The 14,744-nt window shown below is 40.5% G+C and overlaps 2 protein-coding genes across 2 annotated transcripts in view; one reads left to right on the top strand and one right to left on the bottom strand.

Moving 5' to 3' along the window:
* Positions 1 to 25: 25 nt before the first annotated feature.
* Positions 26 to 9,247, bottom strand: LOC145399414 (cytoplasmic dynein 2 light intermediate chain 1). Its single transcript, XM_080272031.1, has 10 exons — positions 9,132 to 9,247; positions 7,968 to 8,204; positions 7,209 to 7,310; positions 6,780 to 6,953; positions 6,550 to 6,639; positions 2,534 to 2,646; positions 1,959 to 2,072; positions 1,703 to 1,835; positions 1,161 to 1,262; positions 26 to 350 (listed from the first exon to the last, which is right to left on the bottom strand). The coding sequence occupies exons 2-10, from the start codon at positions 8,184 to 8,186 to the stop codon at positions 282 to 284; spliced, it is 1,116 nt and encodes a 371-aa protein (XP_080128157.1). The 5' UTR covers positions 8,187 to 8,204; positions 9,132 to 9,247; the 3' UTR covers positions 26 to 281.
* An 894-nt stretch (positions 9,248 to 10,141) lies between these two features.
* Positions 10,142 to 14,744, top strand: part of LOC145399472 (rho GTPase-activating protein 17-like) — a 30,233-nt gene continuing 25,630 nt past the window's right edge. Inside the window, exon 1 of the mRNA XM_080272080.1 lies at positions 10,142 to 10,299. Coding sequence (XP_080128206.1) covers positions 10,241 to 10,299 — 59 coding nt within the window. The 5' untranslated portion in view covers positions 10,142 to 10,240. The remainder of the gene's footprint in view (positions 10,300 to 14,744) is intronic.

Below are 14,744 nucleotides of genomic sequence, written 5' to 3'. Positions count from 1 at the left end.
GTTTATTTTTCAGTTATACAGTTAAAGTAAAAAATAGACTAGGAAATGAATGCCTGGTGCTCTAGTGGGTTAGGGCACTCATCCAGGTGTGGCCTGTATGGGTTTAAGTGTGAGCTATGTGTTTAGGGTTTATTGAGCACTTAGGTCTAATGCTTCTCAGGTACGGACATCTCATTTTCACCATAAATGTTTGTACTGAGTAGCCTACCTCCAAGCCCCAACACTCCCTATAAGGTTAATGAACTAGATGATGGATGGATAGATAGACAGATGGATGAAGACTATGAGATTTCCAGCTCTGCCCATCTTGCCGAGTTCCTTCCCACCTCACGTCTGATCCTCTCCAGTTCCTGCAAGTAGAGGTGAGTGTTAGTGAATAGACTAGATAAAATAATTTCCTTCTTTTTCTCCATCCTTTCTCCTCTTCCTCCCTCTCATCTCCCCCCACCCCCTCCTCCTCTTCCTCCCTCTCATCTCCCCCACCCCCTCCTCCTTATCCTGCTCCCTCTCTTCTTCCTCCTCCCCGATCCTCCCTATCTTCCTTCCTCTATCTTTCCCTTTCTTCCATCTCCTCCTCCTCTTCCTCCTTCTCTGGAGGTGATGGCTGTGACAGGTCTTTTCAGGTTGCTGTGTTCTTGCACCTATCTTGCTTTCTCAAACACTTTTCAAGGTTGGCATCTTTCCCAGATAACTCAAGGTTGTCCTCGTGCAATATAACCCATTACAGCTCTTCGCATTCAAACTTCTCTCAATATTACTTGCAATCCATCCACATGTCCATACCACGTGAATGTCTCTTCCATTTCACATTGCACTGTATGCATCATTATTATTCTAACTCAATTTCTCACCATATAAATAATGTGAGTCACAGCACAAATATCTAAAATACTGTAAAGTTGATTAACAAGTCTGTGAATTTTTAAAGTTCACCGATTAGCAGTGAAGGAGTATGCATACATTGTGTGAAAAGTTAGATGTAGTATTCATTAACTCCTTCACTACTAGAAATTTCTCTTTCAGCTGAAATAAAATTGTCTAGTAGCAGCAAGAATGAAGTGTGAATTACATTTGGGATGAAGTGGCTAACAGTAATAATAATAATAATAATAATAATAATAAAATGTAACAATAAGAGCTTCCTACACGTCTGCTCCTACCTGGTCCTTCTGTGTCCTGAGGTTGTCTATGTCTGGTTCTGCGTAAGTTGGGTCTCTGGCCGGGTCCTCTGGCATCACACCTGACCCTTCCTCTCCTTCTTCCTGTTCCATCATGGGGATATATTTGGGTGTTACAGGCAGTCCATAATATAACTCAGGAATATGTTCCAAAATGTCACTTTTTTCCGCACTGCTGATTCGGTAACTTGAGGAAACTAGGAAATCAGCTTTATATGTTGCAGTGGAATTTTTAACAGGTGTTTTGTCTTTATTTTCCTGTGGATTAACAGTAAAACTGCCTGTTGAAAATGCCACTGCAACCTGTAAAGCTGATTACAGGTTTAGGGAGATAGAATTATTTTACTACTGGAAAGAGACCAGATATAGCTTACATCAAACCCTTTCGCACAGAGGTTTTGATGATTAAATGGCTATAATGATTAAAATCATCTGGAGAACAAGATAAAAATTAAGTAAACTGTAACTTGGTTTAAGTGATTTTGGCATCTGACTGTACACAGATAGATTGATACTAGACCCACCGGGGGAAATCGTGTTGTCAATGTGCGAGCCCATGAGTTTATGTCTTGGGTTTCCCCTGGACTGATGGCTGCTAGGCTGTCACTCCCGGCTGGCACAATCAGCGGCTTGTTGTAGTCCTGCGCCAAACTACGACTGTGGAGAGAGGTTTTGAGTTCTTATAGAGAGATATTGCATGTGCCTGTTCAGTGTTATGTAGACCATATCCAATGTCTTTATTGTAAAGAAATAAATTCATATGGCAGCAGGAAGACTAACCTCCCAGCAGTACCAAATGCATGGTGACTGAGCAGTTCCTTAGCCTTCTTGACCAGTCCAGCATCCTTGGACGAGAAAAACTGTAGTGACGCTCCGTTGGTGTGATCCACATACCTGTTTAGGAATTGTGTACTGTTACAGTGCATTTATTTTAATCAGACAAAAAATCCCAAATTCTTAACCTCAGATGGTGGCCTTTAGTCTGAATGGATTGTCAGCTTCACTAGCATCAAAGGGGACTCGGTTCTATTTCATAACCAAGGCTCTAAATATGCAAGGAGAGTGGCCCAATTCTGTCAGGTATAAGCAAATAGACTATACAGTAATTAGTCAGTTTGCTCATTCCAGGCAGAGGATGTAATTTTTATTTCATTCTTGCTGCCACCAAACTTTTCCCAGTTTACAATATCACACAAGTAGTGAAGGGGTTAATGAACATGAGGAAACCTTATCCAAGAGCAGCATCTGGGAGGTTTTACATAGATGGCAGAGGTGTGTAGGCATGCTCTAAATATCTGACAGTCACTGTTAAATTCATGACGAACTTAGAGTGACACATGTTCCGTTCATCTTACCTGAGTGCCCTACAAATGATCCTCTTGCCCTCTGGCTCAAGGTCCTGGAAGAGGTCATACTTTCCACCGATGATAATCAGTGGCACTGGGAATGGATCAACCTCACCCTCATCCTGCAGGGTGGGGGTGGGGATGAATTTTTAATCCCTTCATTTTAATGATCTACAGTACTACCAGTAGGTTGGTTAAATCCTGCAGTCTCCAGACAATTGTTGTCAGATTACAAAGTTTTCTTGTAAAGGGGTTAATGAAGACTACTGTCTATCTAACCTCTGAAGTTCAACATCTTATCCCAGTCAAATAATACTCTGTGGAGATAGCAAGAATAAGGAAGCAAATATATTACTAGATTGAAGGGGTTGATCTGAATAATCTTTACCACTTCACTTCAAGGACATGCAAGGGGACATATTCTTTGAAGTTAGGTGTTTGGGGTCGGTCAGCAAATGGGGAGGAATGAATGGGAGTGGGACAAGGGAAGGAGTGTGGATGGGATGAGCTAAGATGGTAGTTGCTGATGTGGCAGAATGATATAAATACACCCTTTGAAGATGGGTATTATATGAAAGGCAGCACGGGATTGGGAAGGTATAATTTATTTCTCAAATGTGGGGAGAATGAATAAAACAATGAAAGAATTGTGTAGAGTAAGCGAGGGTGGTAGGTAATTACTACGAGGACTTGCACATTAGGTAAACTTGCCATTAAAGCTGTGACGATTGCTTAATTCAAATATATCTCCAGTAACAGCAAAATCAGCAAATTCAATACTCATTGCTTTCTTATGTGGCATATCGACAGGTAGATAATTACTGTATGTTTTGTGAATCTCGGCAATGGCGAATATTCTTAAATGATCTTAGCTAATATTACGATAACAAATCGATCACAGATTATGGTAAAAAGTTATTGTTTGGTTATATTTTTCACTCAAATTATGTCAGTGCTTTGGCTTTGATAGTTATGGTACCTGGATGGACGAAGGTAAAGTATAAGCAAAGCGATCATATACACGACTTAAACTCGAGAAATTTTATGAATACTCGAGTGGCGTGGGTCATGAAAGGGCAATAAGTAGCATAGGGTTGGTTATGTCACAATTATCCCTTGTCATTGAGTTGCCAGACATCGGAAAGATGATGGTGATGAGTGAAATAGTTTTGAGTTAGATGTGTGCATTGGAGGTTGTTGGTCTGCTTGCTGAATTATAGACCTTTTCTAGTGATGTCACAGAAATCACGTGGTTTTGTTTACGACTCCATGTTGGACGGCAAACTCCTCGCAGTAATCATTGTCTAGACAGGGCTGTCAGAGACTGAACTGTCTGATTTATGCAGAAATCTGGATCAACGCCACCAAGAACTGTACAGGAACAAGATAAAGTGTATGAGGTTGGACGCTTACACCATATCTAGGGAGAAATTCACCCATTTCAAGTACGGGAGACCGAAACCAGATCTCTGATATGGCGATCTCTATCACTGTTTTGTGAACACCCCGTGAAAGTTCACCGGGACATCCCTCAAGGTAAATATGTGTAACATATCTAGCTGGAATTGACATACAGTACATATAAATCGTCTTGGTAATCAGTAAATTATTGACGTGGGGCCATGGGGGGAGGGATTGTATACACTGACTGGGAATTGAGTAGTTGATGAATGAGTGGAGGGTGGCGGCGGGGGAGTGGGGGAAGGAGGTGGAGGGAGGGAGGGGGAGTTTGAATAGTGGTGGGGGTGGGATTAGGGTTGGTTTGGGGGAGGAGGGTTGGGGATGGGTGGTAAGGAGTGGGACGTGTAGGGGATGGAGGGGAAGAGGGTTGGGGGGTTTTGTGGGGGGTTAGGGGGCTTGTGGAGGTGAGTTGGGGGGCGTAAACAAAAGTCGCATGACCCGTGACGCCACGTGGAAAAGATCTATAGAACGTAAATAACAGGTTTCTGCCATGGGCTTCATAAATAAATCCGTTCGTTTGTTTCCCGATAGCCTGATTGAAATACGAAATAAGAGTTGCTCACAGATCACGGGGCCAGTTTACATTATTTGCAGTTAAAAAAAAAAAAAAAACAATTAGGAAGAGCTGTCAAGAGTGGTTTACATAGTCATGGCGTAATGATAAGGATGTTATGACGCGATAGATTGGGAGATAACGCGGACATAGTTGTGGACGAGGTTGTGTCATACTTCCCTCAACGCAGATTGGGTAGTCCCTAGTGGGCGATGTTTGCTCGTGGCCTTGGGAGGATCCATGACACTTTTGTTATTGACGCCTGATATTGAGAGGTCGGGGAACAGGTAAATTACCCCATCTAGGGTAAATTTAAAAATTTGGGGGGTAAGGCGTGCGTATGAGAGGTAATGTGTGCGGTATAATAATGATTTTTCACATAAATGATGTAAGTTTAATTGAACAAGATGTAAAGCCATGTATCATAATATTGCATTTTACTCAAATGAATTTTTGGGTAATGCCCTAAAAAGTCCCCCGACCCTTGGTATAGTGTGTTCAGGTGCTCCAGTGTGTGTGTGTGTGTGTGTGTGTGTGTGTGTGTGTGTGTGTGTTTACCTACCTACCTATTTATTTGATTATACGGGATTTGAGCTAAGCTGGTGTTGTCCCATCTCTTCTACAAATATTTCTTATCCAATCTAGATTTAAACACACGGATGCTCTCTGCTCGCACCACCTCTCCCTCAATATTATTCCACTATTTTACAGTTCTGTTTGGAAAAATAAATATCTTTACATCACTGAGGCTTCGACTCATCTTCAGCTTAAATTCATGTCCTCTTGTTCTTCCATCGTCTTTCACAAAGAGGTCCTCTCCCTCTACATGCTCTATTCCTCTTACTCCCCTAAACATTGCAATCAAATCTCCTTTCTCTCTTGTGTCTCTCAGGGTTGGCTATTTCAGCTTTTCTAATCTCTCCTCATAAGACAGCTCCCTTAAGCTTGGTGTCAATTTTGTGGCTATCCTTTGTATTCTTTCGAGTTTACTGGTATATGCTTTTTCAAGTGTGGTGATCATTACACTGCTGCATATTCCAGTCTCGGTCCTATCATGGTCACTATTAACTCTCTCAGCATCTCGTCATCCATATAATTAAATGCCACTCATGTTGTTCAGTGGCCAGTAAGTTCCTCCAGTAATCCTGTTGATATTTTTCTCTGGCGATAGGTTATGCTGTAGTCACATCAAGGTCCATTGCATCTTTTACCTTCCTTATTTCATCTTCCATCTTGTACTCATACCTTGGTCTCTTATCACTGACTCCCATTTCCAATACATGACATTTATTAGTACTGAATTCAGTTTTCCACGGTTGACAAGACTTGTAGAGTTTATCTAGATCTTTTTGCAATTCTTTACAACAATTTACTCTCTTAATATGTTTCATAATTTTTGCATCATCAGCAAATAAACTTATATGTATTCAACCCGTCAGGCATGTCATTTATGTATAAGTCAGGAACATAATTTGGGCCAGCACAGAACCCTGGGTTAAAGTTACTGTTTTCCACTGGGAAAACTTGTATCTTATTACGGTTCTCATTTGTCTTTCCATCAATTAATTTTCCATCCATTTCAACAATTTCTCATGTACACTTCCATAGGTTTTCAGTTTCCATAATAATCTGTGTGGCATTCTATCAAAAACCTTCTTTAAATCTGGGTAGATACGGTCTACTCACCCTTCCCTTTCTTGAACAATGTATCACTCTGCCATGGGTGTTCAACAAGTTCATAACAAGACGACACTTCTCAAAATCCAAATTGCTTGGACGTTTTTACCATATGCCCTTCAAGGAATTTTACCCATCTTTTTCTAATGTCATTTTCACATAGTTTGCAGACTTTAATAGTGAGGGAGACCGGTCTATAATGTGTGTGTGTGTGTGTGTGTGTGTGTGTGTGTGTGTGTGTTTTGTGGGGACGTGGATGGAATGTGCGCCCCCCTCCTATCAGCAGACCAGTGATTACTTACAATAAAGAATATTTAAACAAACCTCCACTCACCTGTGCACCTGGCTTGAGTCTCTTTTTAGCAGCCGCCTCCAAACTTTCGCTCAGTCCTGGAACTCCGTCTGCTGCTTTTTTCACCTCCGTCTGTAAAGATGGTTAGCACGATATTTAGATTAGCTGCTAGTGGAAGTGACGGTCCTGATAGCCTATAAACGTTCTCTCTCTCTCTCTCTCTCTCTCTCTCTCTCTCTCTCTCTCTCTCTCTCTCTCTCTCATTCTCTCACCTTCAACGCAGCTAACAGCGAAGTCAGATCCTGCCAAAGAGTGTGAGGTTTTGACAGGTCCAAAACGATGATGACTGTTAGTGTGGGTAGGGCTCGGGGGGTGAGAGGGGTGGAAAGGAGCGGGGTAGAGAGAGAACCGCCACCCAACTCCCATAGGTGGCATACATCCTTTACCTGAGGGAAGGGAGAGAGAAATGGACCGACTGACAAATAGACATATAGGTATATAGACAGTTGAATGTAGGCATGGACGGATGCTGAGATTTAGTAGAGAGAAATGACTTTTACGGAAACATTTTTAGTACTGGAGTTGGAGTCGATCCTTAAACCTTTCAACTTTTGTGAGTAGCAATATGCACTTATTTCGGATCAAATGAAAGACTGAGTTACAAGAGAGACTTGACCTCAGTATAATAATTACTAACATACCAGCGTCCTGCCAGTCTTCCTGCCATAGGTGTACTCCAGGGCGAGGGTGTGTCGTGGGGCTTCCTCACGATCCAGGAACCTCTGCAGCAGTGTTGTCTTGCCCTGCAAAGACAACACATAAGACATCACTACCGTTGGATTACCTACATGTGCTACAGTGATTCTAGTAACCAGCTGAAATGTTGGGCTTAAATGTTTTTTATTTTCTTGGAAATTAAGAGAGGAGAGATAAAAAAAAAAAAAAATGTACATGCAGATTCAAAGTACAGTTTCTCTGATTCCCAGCGCAGACTCTGTCTTCAGGCTGTGCCGGATGCTGAAGAGGGATAATTTCACATGGTGACAGATATAACCGGACAGGTCCGTTGATTGGTCATACAAACGATCTACAACTCCCACTCCATCCTCGAAAGAAGGATGGTGGACTGCAGGATATGGGCAGGTTCAGCTCGCAGTCCACTGGGTTGACATTCTAAAGTACCTGGGACTACAACAACTGCTACTACTATTGCCATCAGGCCTTGCCTGACCACATAAAAAGTGTTGGGAACTGCCAACTTTAAACTGCAAGGACTCTCTTTGTGGACTTTTTACGACTAACAGCCCTGGGCATTTAGCTGGATCAGGACAGGATGCCATCGCCACATCAGTTATATCAAACTATATGAAAGCCCTTGGATGGGGACGGTAATGTTGGAGGACTGCTGATCAGTACTGGCTCCAAGACAACAGCCTAGATAAAGGAAGGGCAGTACTCACGGCAGAGCGTGTGCCCACTAGGAGCAGTGTGGCCTCTCTGGGTGCTTTATCGGCCTCAGGTGGCCCTGCCTCCTGTCTCCGTTTCCTGGCCTCTGCAACAGCCAGGTCCCACACACTCATCCCACCGCTACCACCATTGTGACTGCTGCTGGCACGACTGCTGCTAGCACGACTGCTGCCCGACCGGCTGTTGCTGCTGCTAGCTCGTACCACCACCATCCTGACCCCACTTTCACTCTGCAAGAACACATAAATTGCTGTATTTTACTTCTGCCAACACTGGGTAGAGGAAGGTGTTGACAGAGGGAAGGAAAAGGGAAACAAGGGAAGCAGCTATGACCGGAGGGAGGGAATACCTGGGAGTGCGTGAAGGGAGGGAATACAGAAGGAAGACAGGTGACAGTGAAGGGGGAGATGGAGAGTTGAGGCAAATATGGTGAAAGAAGGAAGGAGGAAGTGAAGATGAGCAGAATGGAGGGTAGAAGGAGAGGAGGTGTGGGTGGAATGATGAAGAAAATACCAATTTTGTTAAGGATACCTACTCGTCTTTGAATATGATAATAATCTGTTTATCTATCTGTTGCCATACGCATTAATAGTGTAAGGGGTGGCCATAAACAAATCGCCTCCATGCCGCCCTGTCTCCCGCTATTCACGGCCCTGCTTCCAGCTCACATCCCCCCACTCTCGTATATACCGTATACCTCTCCACTCCATCCCTCCATCTAATAATAATAATAATGATAATAATAATAATAATAATAATAATAATAATAATAATAATAAAGCAGGTTGAATAAAACGTTTACTACAAAGCCGTTTATCTTTTCATTATCATTCGATTGTTTATCAAATAATCGATGAGAAATGAAGCTGACATGACAGTGACATGCTTGTATATGACACCACTGTTATAAGTTTTTTCATTATAACGATGTAAAATTGCCATCTATCGATTGTGCATATTGGGCTGTAAGAAGAGATGACTGGAATATGGTGTTAGTCACGAAGCAGTGCTATGGAAAAGGATGCAGAGACGTATTACTGTCTCATTCCATCGTTGAGCTGAGATAAATAAACTGCAATTTCCGTTTAGTTCAAATGAATGAACTACAGTTATCATAAATTACACGTGTAGGCTACAAAACTGCCTTGCCAGCTTACCTGTCAAAATAGGTCCAGCTGGCTCACCACGTTTATATTGCACCAAATTATAAGCCTATGCATGCAGTATTATTAGTCTGTAAAGTTATCCCCGGCAGCCATCACCCACAGGACAGGTATTTCCTCCAGACACACAGCCAGGCAGACTGACATGAGAGGAATTTGCAGTAGCGCATGTGCAGCTGCGCTACACCTGCCGACATATAATTTTTCGCAGGACGAGCAGCGAAATCGGTATTATGTCCTCTGTTACGTTCATTTATGTCCTACTGTTTTATTCTTTGTTGCATTTAATTATGCATGGTTAAAACAAATGCTTCAAAATATTATCCTATTGCAACATAAGACCCACCACCTTCTTTTGTTGTATTAGCGCCTTGTACCTTTTACAACAATAAATATTTCAGTTCAGTTCTGTGAAAGGAAACCTGTTATCCTGCTCACGGCGTCGAGACATTTATGCGTGCCTTTCTAAGGTAAGTTGATAATAAACTTTATTTTGGTGTTGATGGCTGGAAATCTCAGCTATATGATCAGTCTGGATTGTTTTTGCAGGAATAACAAGGAAAATGTGTAGAATATCCTCCTGTCTCTTGGTTTTCCCCACAGAAAAGAAAAAGAATGAAATAAAACAGTTATGACAGGAGTTTGATTGCAAATTTGATTGTGATTCTCATTCTTTGACAGAATGCTGTATAATTTTATTAAGAGTTTAAAATTAGCGGCCATGTGGCAAAGCTGAAGAATAATTTTCATTGGCTGACAGTTCTTCCTTTCAGCCAATCACAACCTAGGACAGCTCGTGACATTTATTTCGTCTGTCTTGTCAATTAAACCTTAATTAAATAAATTTTGAGAGAGAGGTGACTCATTCATTTTTAACAGGTTGTAAATAGGCGTTGTTGAGGTGCTAAGAGAAGTTAAATGCTAAATTAAAAGAGATAATTGAGTGCGAGACGATAGCTTCTCAGACGTAAACACGACAGTCTGGCTCTGGTCATGTACGAGGGTGGAGGGAGTGTTAATTTTCCTGCACATATCGCCTCTCGGGCCTCCATTTGCCTTCCAATGTGTGAGGGAGTGATGTAAAGCTACCCTCCCTCGACACCATGAACTTCGGGAGACAGTTGAAGCGGGTGAAACAGCAGGCAGACCATCTTTTCCTCAGGTGACCCAGCCCTTTTCTCTCGCACTGGCCTTCCGAATTATTCTTATCTATGGCACTTCCTGCTGTTCATCCAGGCCATTAATGGAATCAGCATATAACCTGATATTTACTTCAAACTTTGAATATACCAAAACATCCCATATTTTACTTCAAACAAGGATTATTAGTACTTTTTCTCAACCTTCACTCTGGGTTCTCCTCAGCAAAATACAAAGCCCCATTCTGCCTTTCATTTTCGATATTTTCATCGATTTTTCGTTCACGTGTATCTTACCTAGACTCATGAATTTGTGTATGCGTGGATTTTTAACGAATGGCTTCTTTGTGAGTGTGTGTATGTGTGTAGGGTGTGTGTGTATGAGTGTGTGTGGGTGTTTTTTAATTGACCTTCACCTTTGATCTCGTCTTGCCAGAAGCACTAGAGTATGAGTCAAAGACATACTTTACTGTTATTCTTGTATTGTTTTCCCTCCTGGCACAGTTTTTTGTGTTTTATTTATTTTTGTTCTTATATCCTTTGGGTACTCATTTTTTGGCCCTTGATGAAAGTTTAGCACATATTGTACTCTTGTAGGCAAATTATCATCATTATCATCACCTCATTCTCACTGTTATGCATGAGGTTGATAGGATCCATAAACAGGATAAAGAGAAAACACAGGGTAGGAGAACTGTTACTATTGTACCAGTATGAGTGGACGACGCCCCCACTCATTCTTCAAGCTTTCAAAATTCCTTGCATGTCTCCACAGCCAGAGCAGACCACACTAATTTGCTTCATCTGATTAAGGGTTATGTATATGTGTAATCTTTCACAAAGCATGCTGGTACTATGTTTTTAATAATGCTGTTATATACTGGTGCTGGTCTGTTTGCATTACGATAACATTGTGTTGGAGAGGGATGCCTTGTCGTGGAGGAGATTATTTTTCATAAGTATGGTAGTTATTATTCATTTATATGTATGACCAACTGTCACACTTGTATCCCTTTTGGAGTTGCAGTTCTGGTAACTGGCAAATTAAAAAAGGTGTAACCTTTGTCATGTGTTTTTTTTCTGTTCAGTGTGTTACCATGTTATTTTATTCTTGCTATCTGTAGGTGATTTTATTCAATTTGTAACAATGTCAGGCAGTGAAGGGATTAATAAAGGCTGTATCTAATCCCTTCAGCCTAAAAAAGTGTATCCCAATATGAATATTAATACCTGGATATAGGAGTAATACAGCTCATAATTGATCCATTTATTTTGGGATTGTTGTATTGTTAGGTCTTATTTGTATAAATACCTTTTCTTCTGTGACACTTCTGTTGGAAATCAATATTAACAGGAATATAAAATTCTGAAATCTAGCCTGTAGGCAGCCAGGACAGGTTGCATGATTCTCTTGAGTCAGTCACCAGCTGTATAATTGATTTTGCTGCTTGGCAGTTCGTTTTCGTCATGGAGTCTGTGAGTAACAGATGCTTTTCCATTCCTAGTGTTGTTAGGAACGTGCAGTCGATAATTTAGGTAAATTTGGAATTTCTTGGGGTTAGAACTGGATTGCTTGGGGTTTAGGTTAGGTTATGTAAGGTCAGAATAAGGTAATTCATAAAATGGTTATGGTATGTTATTCACACATGGGGAGGGAGAATATCTCAAAAAGTGGTAATTACCAATGAAGGTAGAACTCATAAATCAAAGACAAAATCAAGGGGAGCCATAGATTTATCGCCATCGAGTTTTAGTTGAAATGAGAAAATTACCCAGTAAAATACTTGATTTATCATTGGAAGTGATACTGTAAACACTGGTACATTCCCTCAGCCAGTTGTCACTCATTAATTCTTGTACTTCTTTAGTTTCCTTGTATCTTGGCTTTCTCACAGTCATTTATTATACCTATCATCTTGGCCACCTGTATCCTGTAATCCGAATGGCAGGGGACTGAGGGTCTTTCAGATTATTGTTTTTTCGTACTGTTGGGAGGGACCTTTGAAGACATTAGAAATATGTACATGATCATTAAGTAAACATTTAAAATGATATGGGTTATTGTTTTAGACACCAGAAATGCATAGAAGTGTAGTTGAATAGTTGCAGGCAGGTGCATCCAAGTCCAAGTGCAAGTCCAAGTCAGAGAAGTCCATAGATATAGCCCAGGAAAATTTGAAAAAAGCCCAGAAAAATTCCAAAAAATTTCATCTTGAAACATTCGGAGTCTTGGGATATTCGGATTATTGGTGGTTGTATTCGAGGACTTTTACTGTACCATGTTATCAGCCTTTTCATACTGGTATTCATTCTTTCTTTGTGACCATACAGTCTAAGTACCGGTATACTGTCCTCCTTCCGGTGATTCATAGACTTCCTTTCTCTGCATCATTCACATATCTGTTTCTTATCCCATCCAATCTACACAACCCACACATATTCCTCAACAGTTCCATTATCTTTCCTTGTTATCTCACCTGGTTGGCTTCCTGGGCCCTTCAGCCTGTGCACAGCAAAGAAGTGAGTAAGGGAAGACACACTTTGCTGATGTACAAGTTCATAAAGTTTAAATTGATACAAAACCATAGTATATATTTACTGTACTAACTGGATAGTTTTGCCACATGTAGTGTAACTCTGCATATTTGGCAATGGTGATCATGTTGAGTTACTGAAATTTGAGGGTAATTGATGTGGAGAACATTCCATAAAATTGAAAAAGTTTGACTCCAAGATAAACATGAATCTATCCTTTGATTGATATCTAAGAGAGTTTTGATTCAGACTTCAAAGTCAGTCAAAGAGTTTCACATTAATATACCACTTAGTCTTTAAAAAAACTTACTGTAATTAACTGTGATCTAACATGCAGGTTTAATTAATTCTCTCTGGCCCCAAGGATGTGTAAGAGGGAAAAACAAAAAATCCAGTTGATACAAAGCTTCCATGAAGAATAACCAAAGTTTGATGATATCCTGTTGTACAGTAATAATCTCTCAAACACTAAGCATATTTGGAGTTTGGTATGGTAGTTCTCTGCTTTCACTGATTTTTTATGCTTGTGCCTTAGTAGTGTTTTGCATCCATACATAGGTGCCAGTAGACTAAAACATGAACATGGAAACCTGGAGAGCCAGCTAATAAAAATGTGAAGAATGAAGAACTGTAAGAGCCAGCTAATAAAAATGTGAAGAATGAAGAACTGTAAGAGCCAGCTAATAAAAATGTGAATAATGAAAAACTGTAAGAACCAGTTAAAAAATATATGAACAGTGAAAACACTGTAGGAGCCAGTTATTAAAATACAGTATGAATGATGGAAAACTGTAAGTCAGTTAATGAAAATACTGTATGAGTAATGAAGAAGCCATAAGAGCAGGCACAAAAACTAACTGAATAACAAAGAAGCCATGAGTCATTTATTTAAAAAAATATGAATAGGCTAATGGAAAAATCGTGGGCCACTCAAGAAAAACATGAATAAGGTAAAAAACAAACAAACATAAGAGTCTGTCAATAAAACCAAACATTTACAAGAAAACATAAGAGCTGATCAATAAAAATGTGAATTAAAAAAACCATAAGGGTCAGTTACTGTAATAAAAACATGAGTATGATAAAAAATAAGTTAACAATAAATTCAGTAAAATAAAAACATAAGCGCTAGTTTATAAAAATATATCAGTATGTTAGACAAAACCTTAGGGTGGGAAAGGAGGTGTAGGTGATGGTGATGAATAACAGAAACATGAATAGCAAACATTGAAACCATGCGAGCCGGTCCCCAGGAAAAGGATGCATCATAGCATGTACAGTATTCTCTATGTTGTAGTGGCCCACGTGGGTTGGACGCAGGATGTAATGTCAAGGATGATAAGATGTGACATGATGCTTAGTTGTTGGTTAGGTGGATTTACTGTTTCTTTTGTATTGTTTTAATGTCATCAGTTCAGTGATGTCCATTTTAGTTTGATCTTCCTGGCTCTAGGTGGTTGTTTATGTCAGCTCTGGGTGATTTGGATTTTGTTTAGATGTCATAGATGCTAATATGTGACATTATGATGCCTAGTTTTTGGCTAGGTGGAGTAACTTTATTTTCCATCCTTGTTTTAACCTCTTCATTGGTGCTGGAGAAGGATGCCTTCATGTGGTGGCACTGATAACTGGACAGCTCACCTGCCTGGTTGTACAAATGTCCTTCACATACTTCCTTATCCCCTAAAAGGAGAATGGTGGACTGCAGGGGAAGGGTAACTTCAGTCTGCAGTTCAGTGGGTTCACATTCAGATGAGCATGGGGTTGTAACTACTACTACTGTACAGTACCGTACTAGCTTTTTCAGTCTGGTGATGTCTGTTTTAGTTTATTGTTGCTATATCTGGATGGTTTTATGGTAACCTTTACTACTATACCCTCTAACCTGGCCAAAAATTGCCATCTCTCCATCTTCATTACAGAGTTGTAACTA

This window comes from Coenobita brevimanus, chromosome 49, assembly GCF_032717465.1.
Source record: "Coenobita brevimanus isolate Jiangsu-jjx chromosome 49, ASM3271746v2, whole genome shotgun sequence".
In the NCBI taxonomy this organism is placed as follows: domain Eukaryota; kingdom Metazoa; phylum Arthropoda; class Malacostraca; order Decapoda; family Coenobitidae; genus Coenobita; species Coenobita brevimanus.
This window is presented reverse-complemented; position numbering and strand designations above follow the sequence as displayed.

What these genes read in the sequence shown, in the direction of transcription:
- LOC145399414 (XM_080272031.1), bottom strand. Translation starts at nt 8,186, where the DNA reads ATGGTGGTGGTACGAGCTAGCAGCAGCAACAGCCGGTCGGGCAGCAGT. An exon ending in GGAAGACTGGCAGGACGCTG is followed by an intron (nt 6,954 to 7,208) that starts GTATGTTAGTAA and finishes CCCTTCCCTCAG; the next exon opens with GTAAAGGATGTATGCCACCT. An exon ending in CGCTGTTAGCTGCGTTGAAG is followed by an intron (nt 6,640 to 6,779) that starts GTGAGAGAATGA and finishes CCATCTTTACAG; the next exon opens with ACGGAGGTGAAAAAAGCAGC.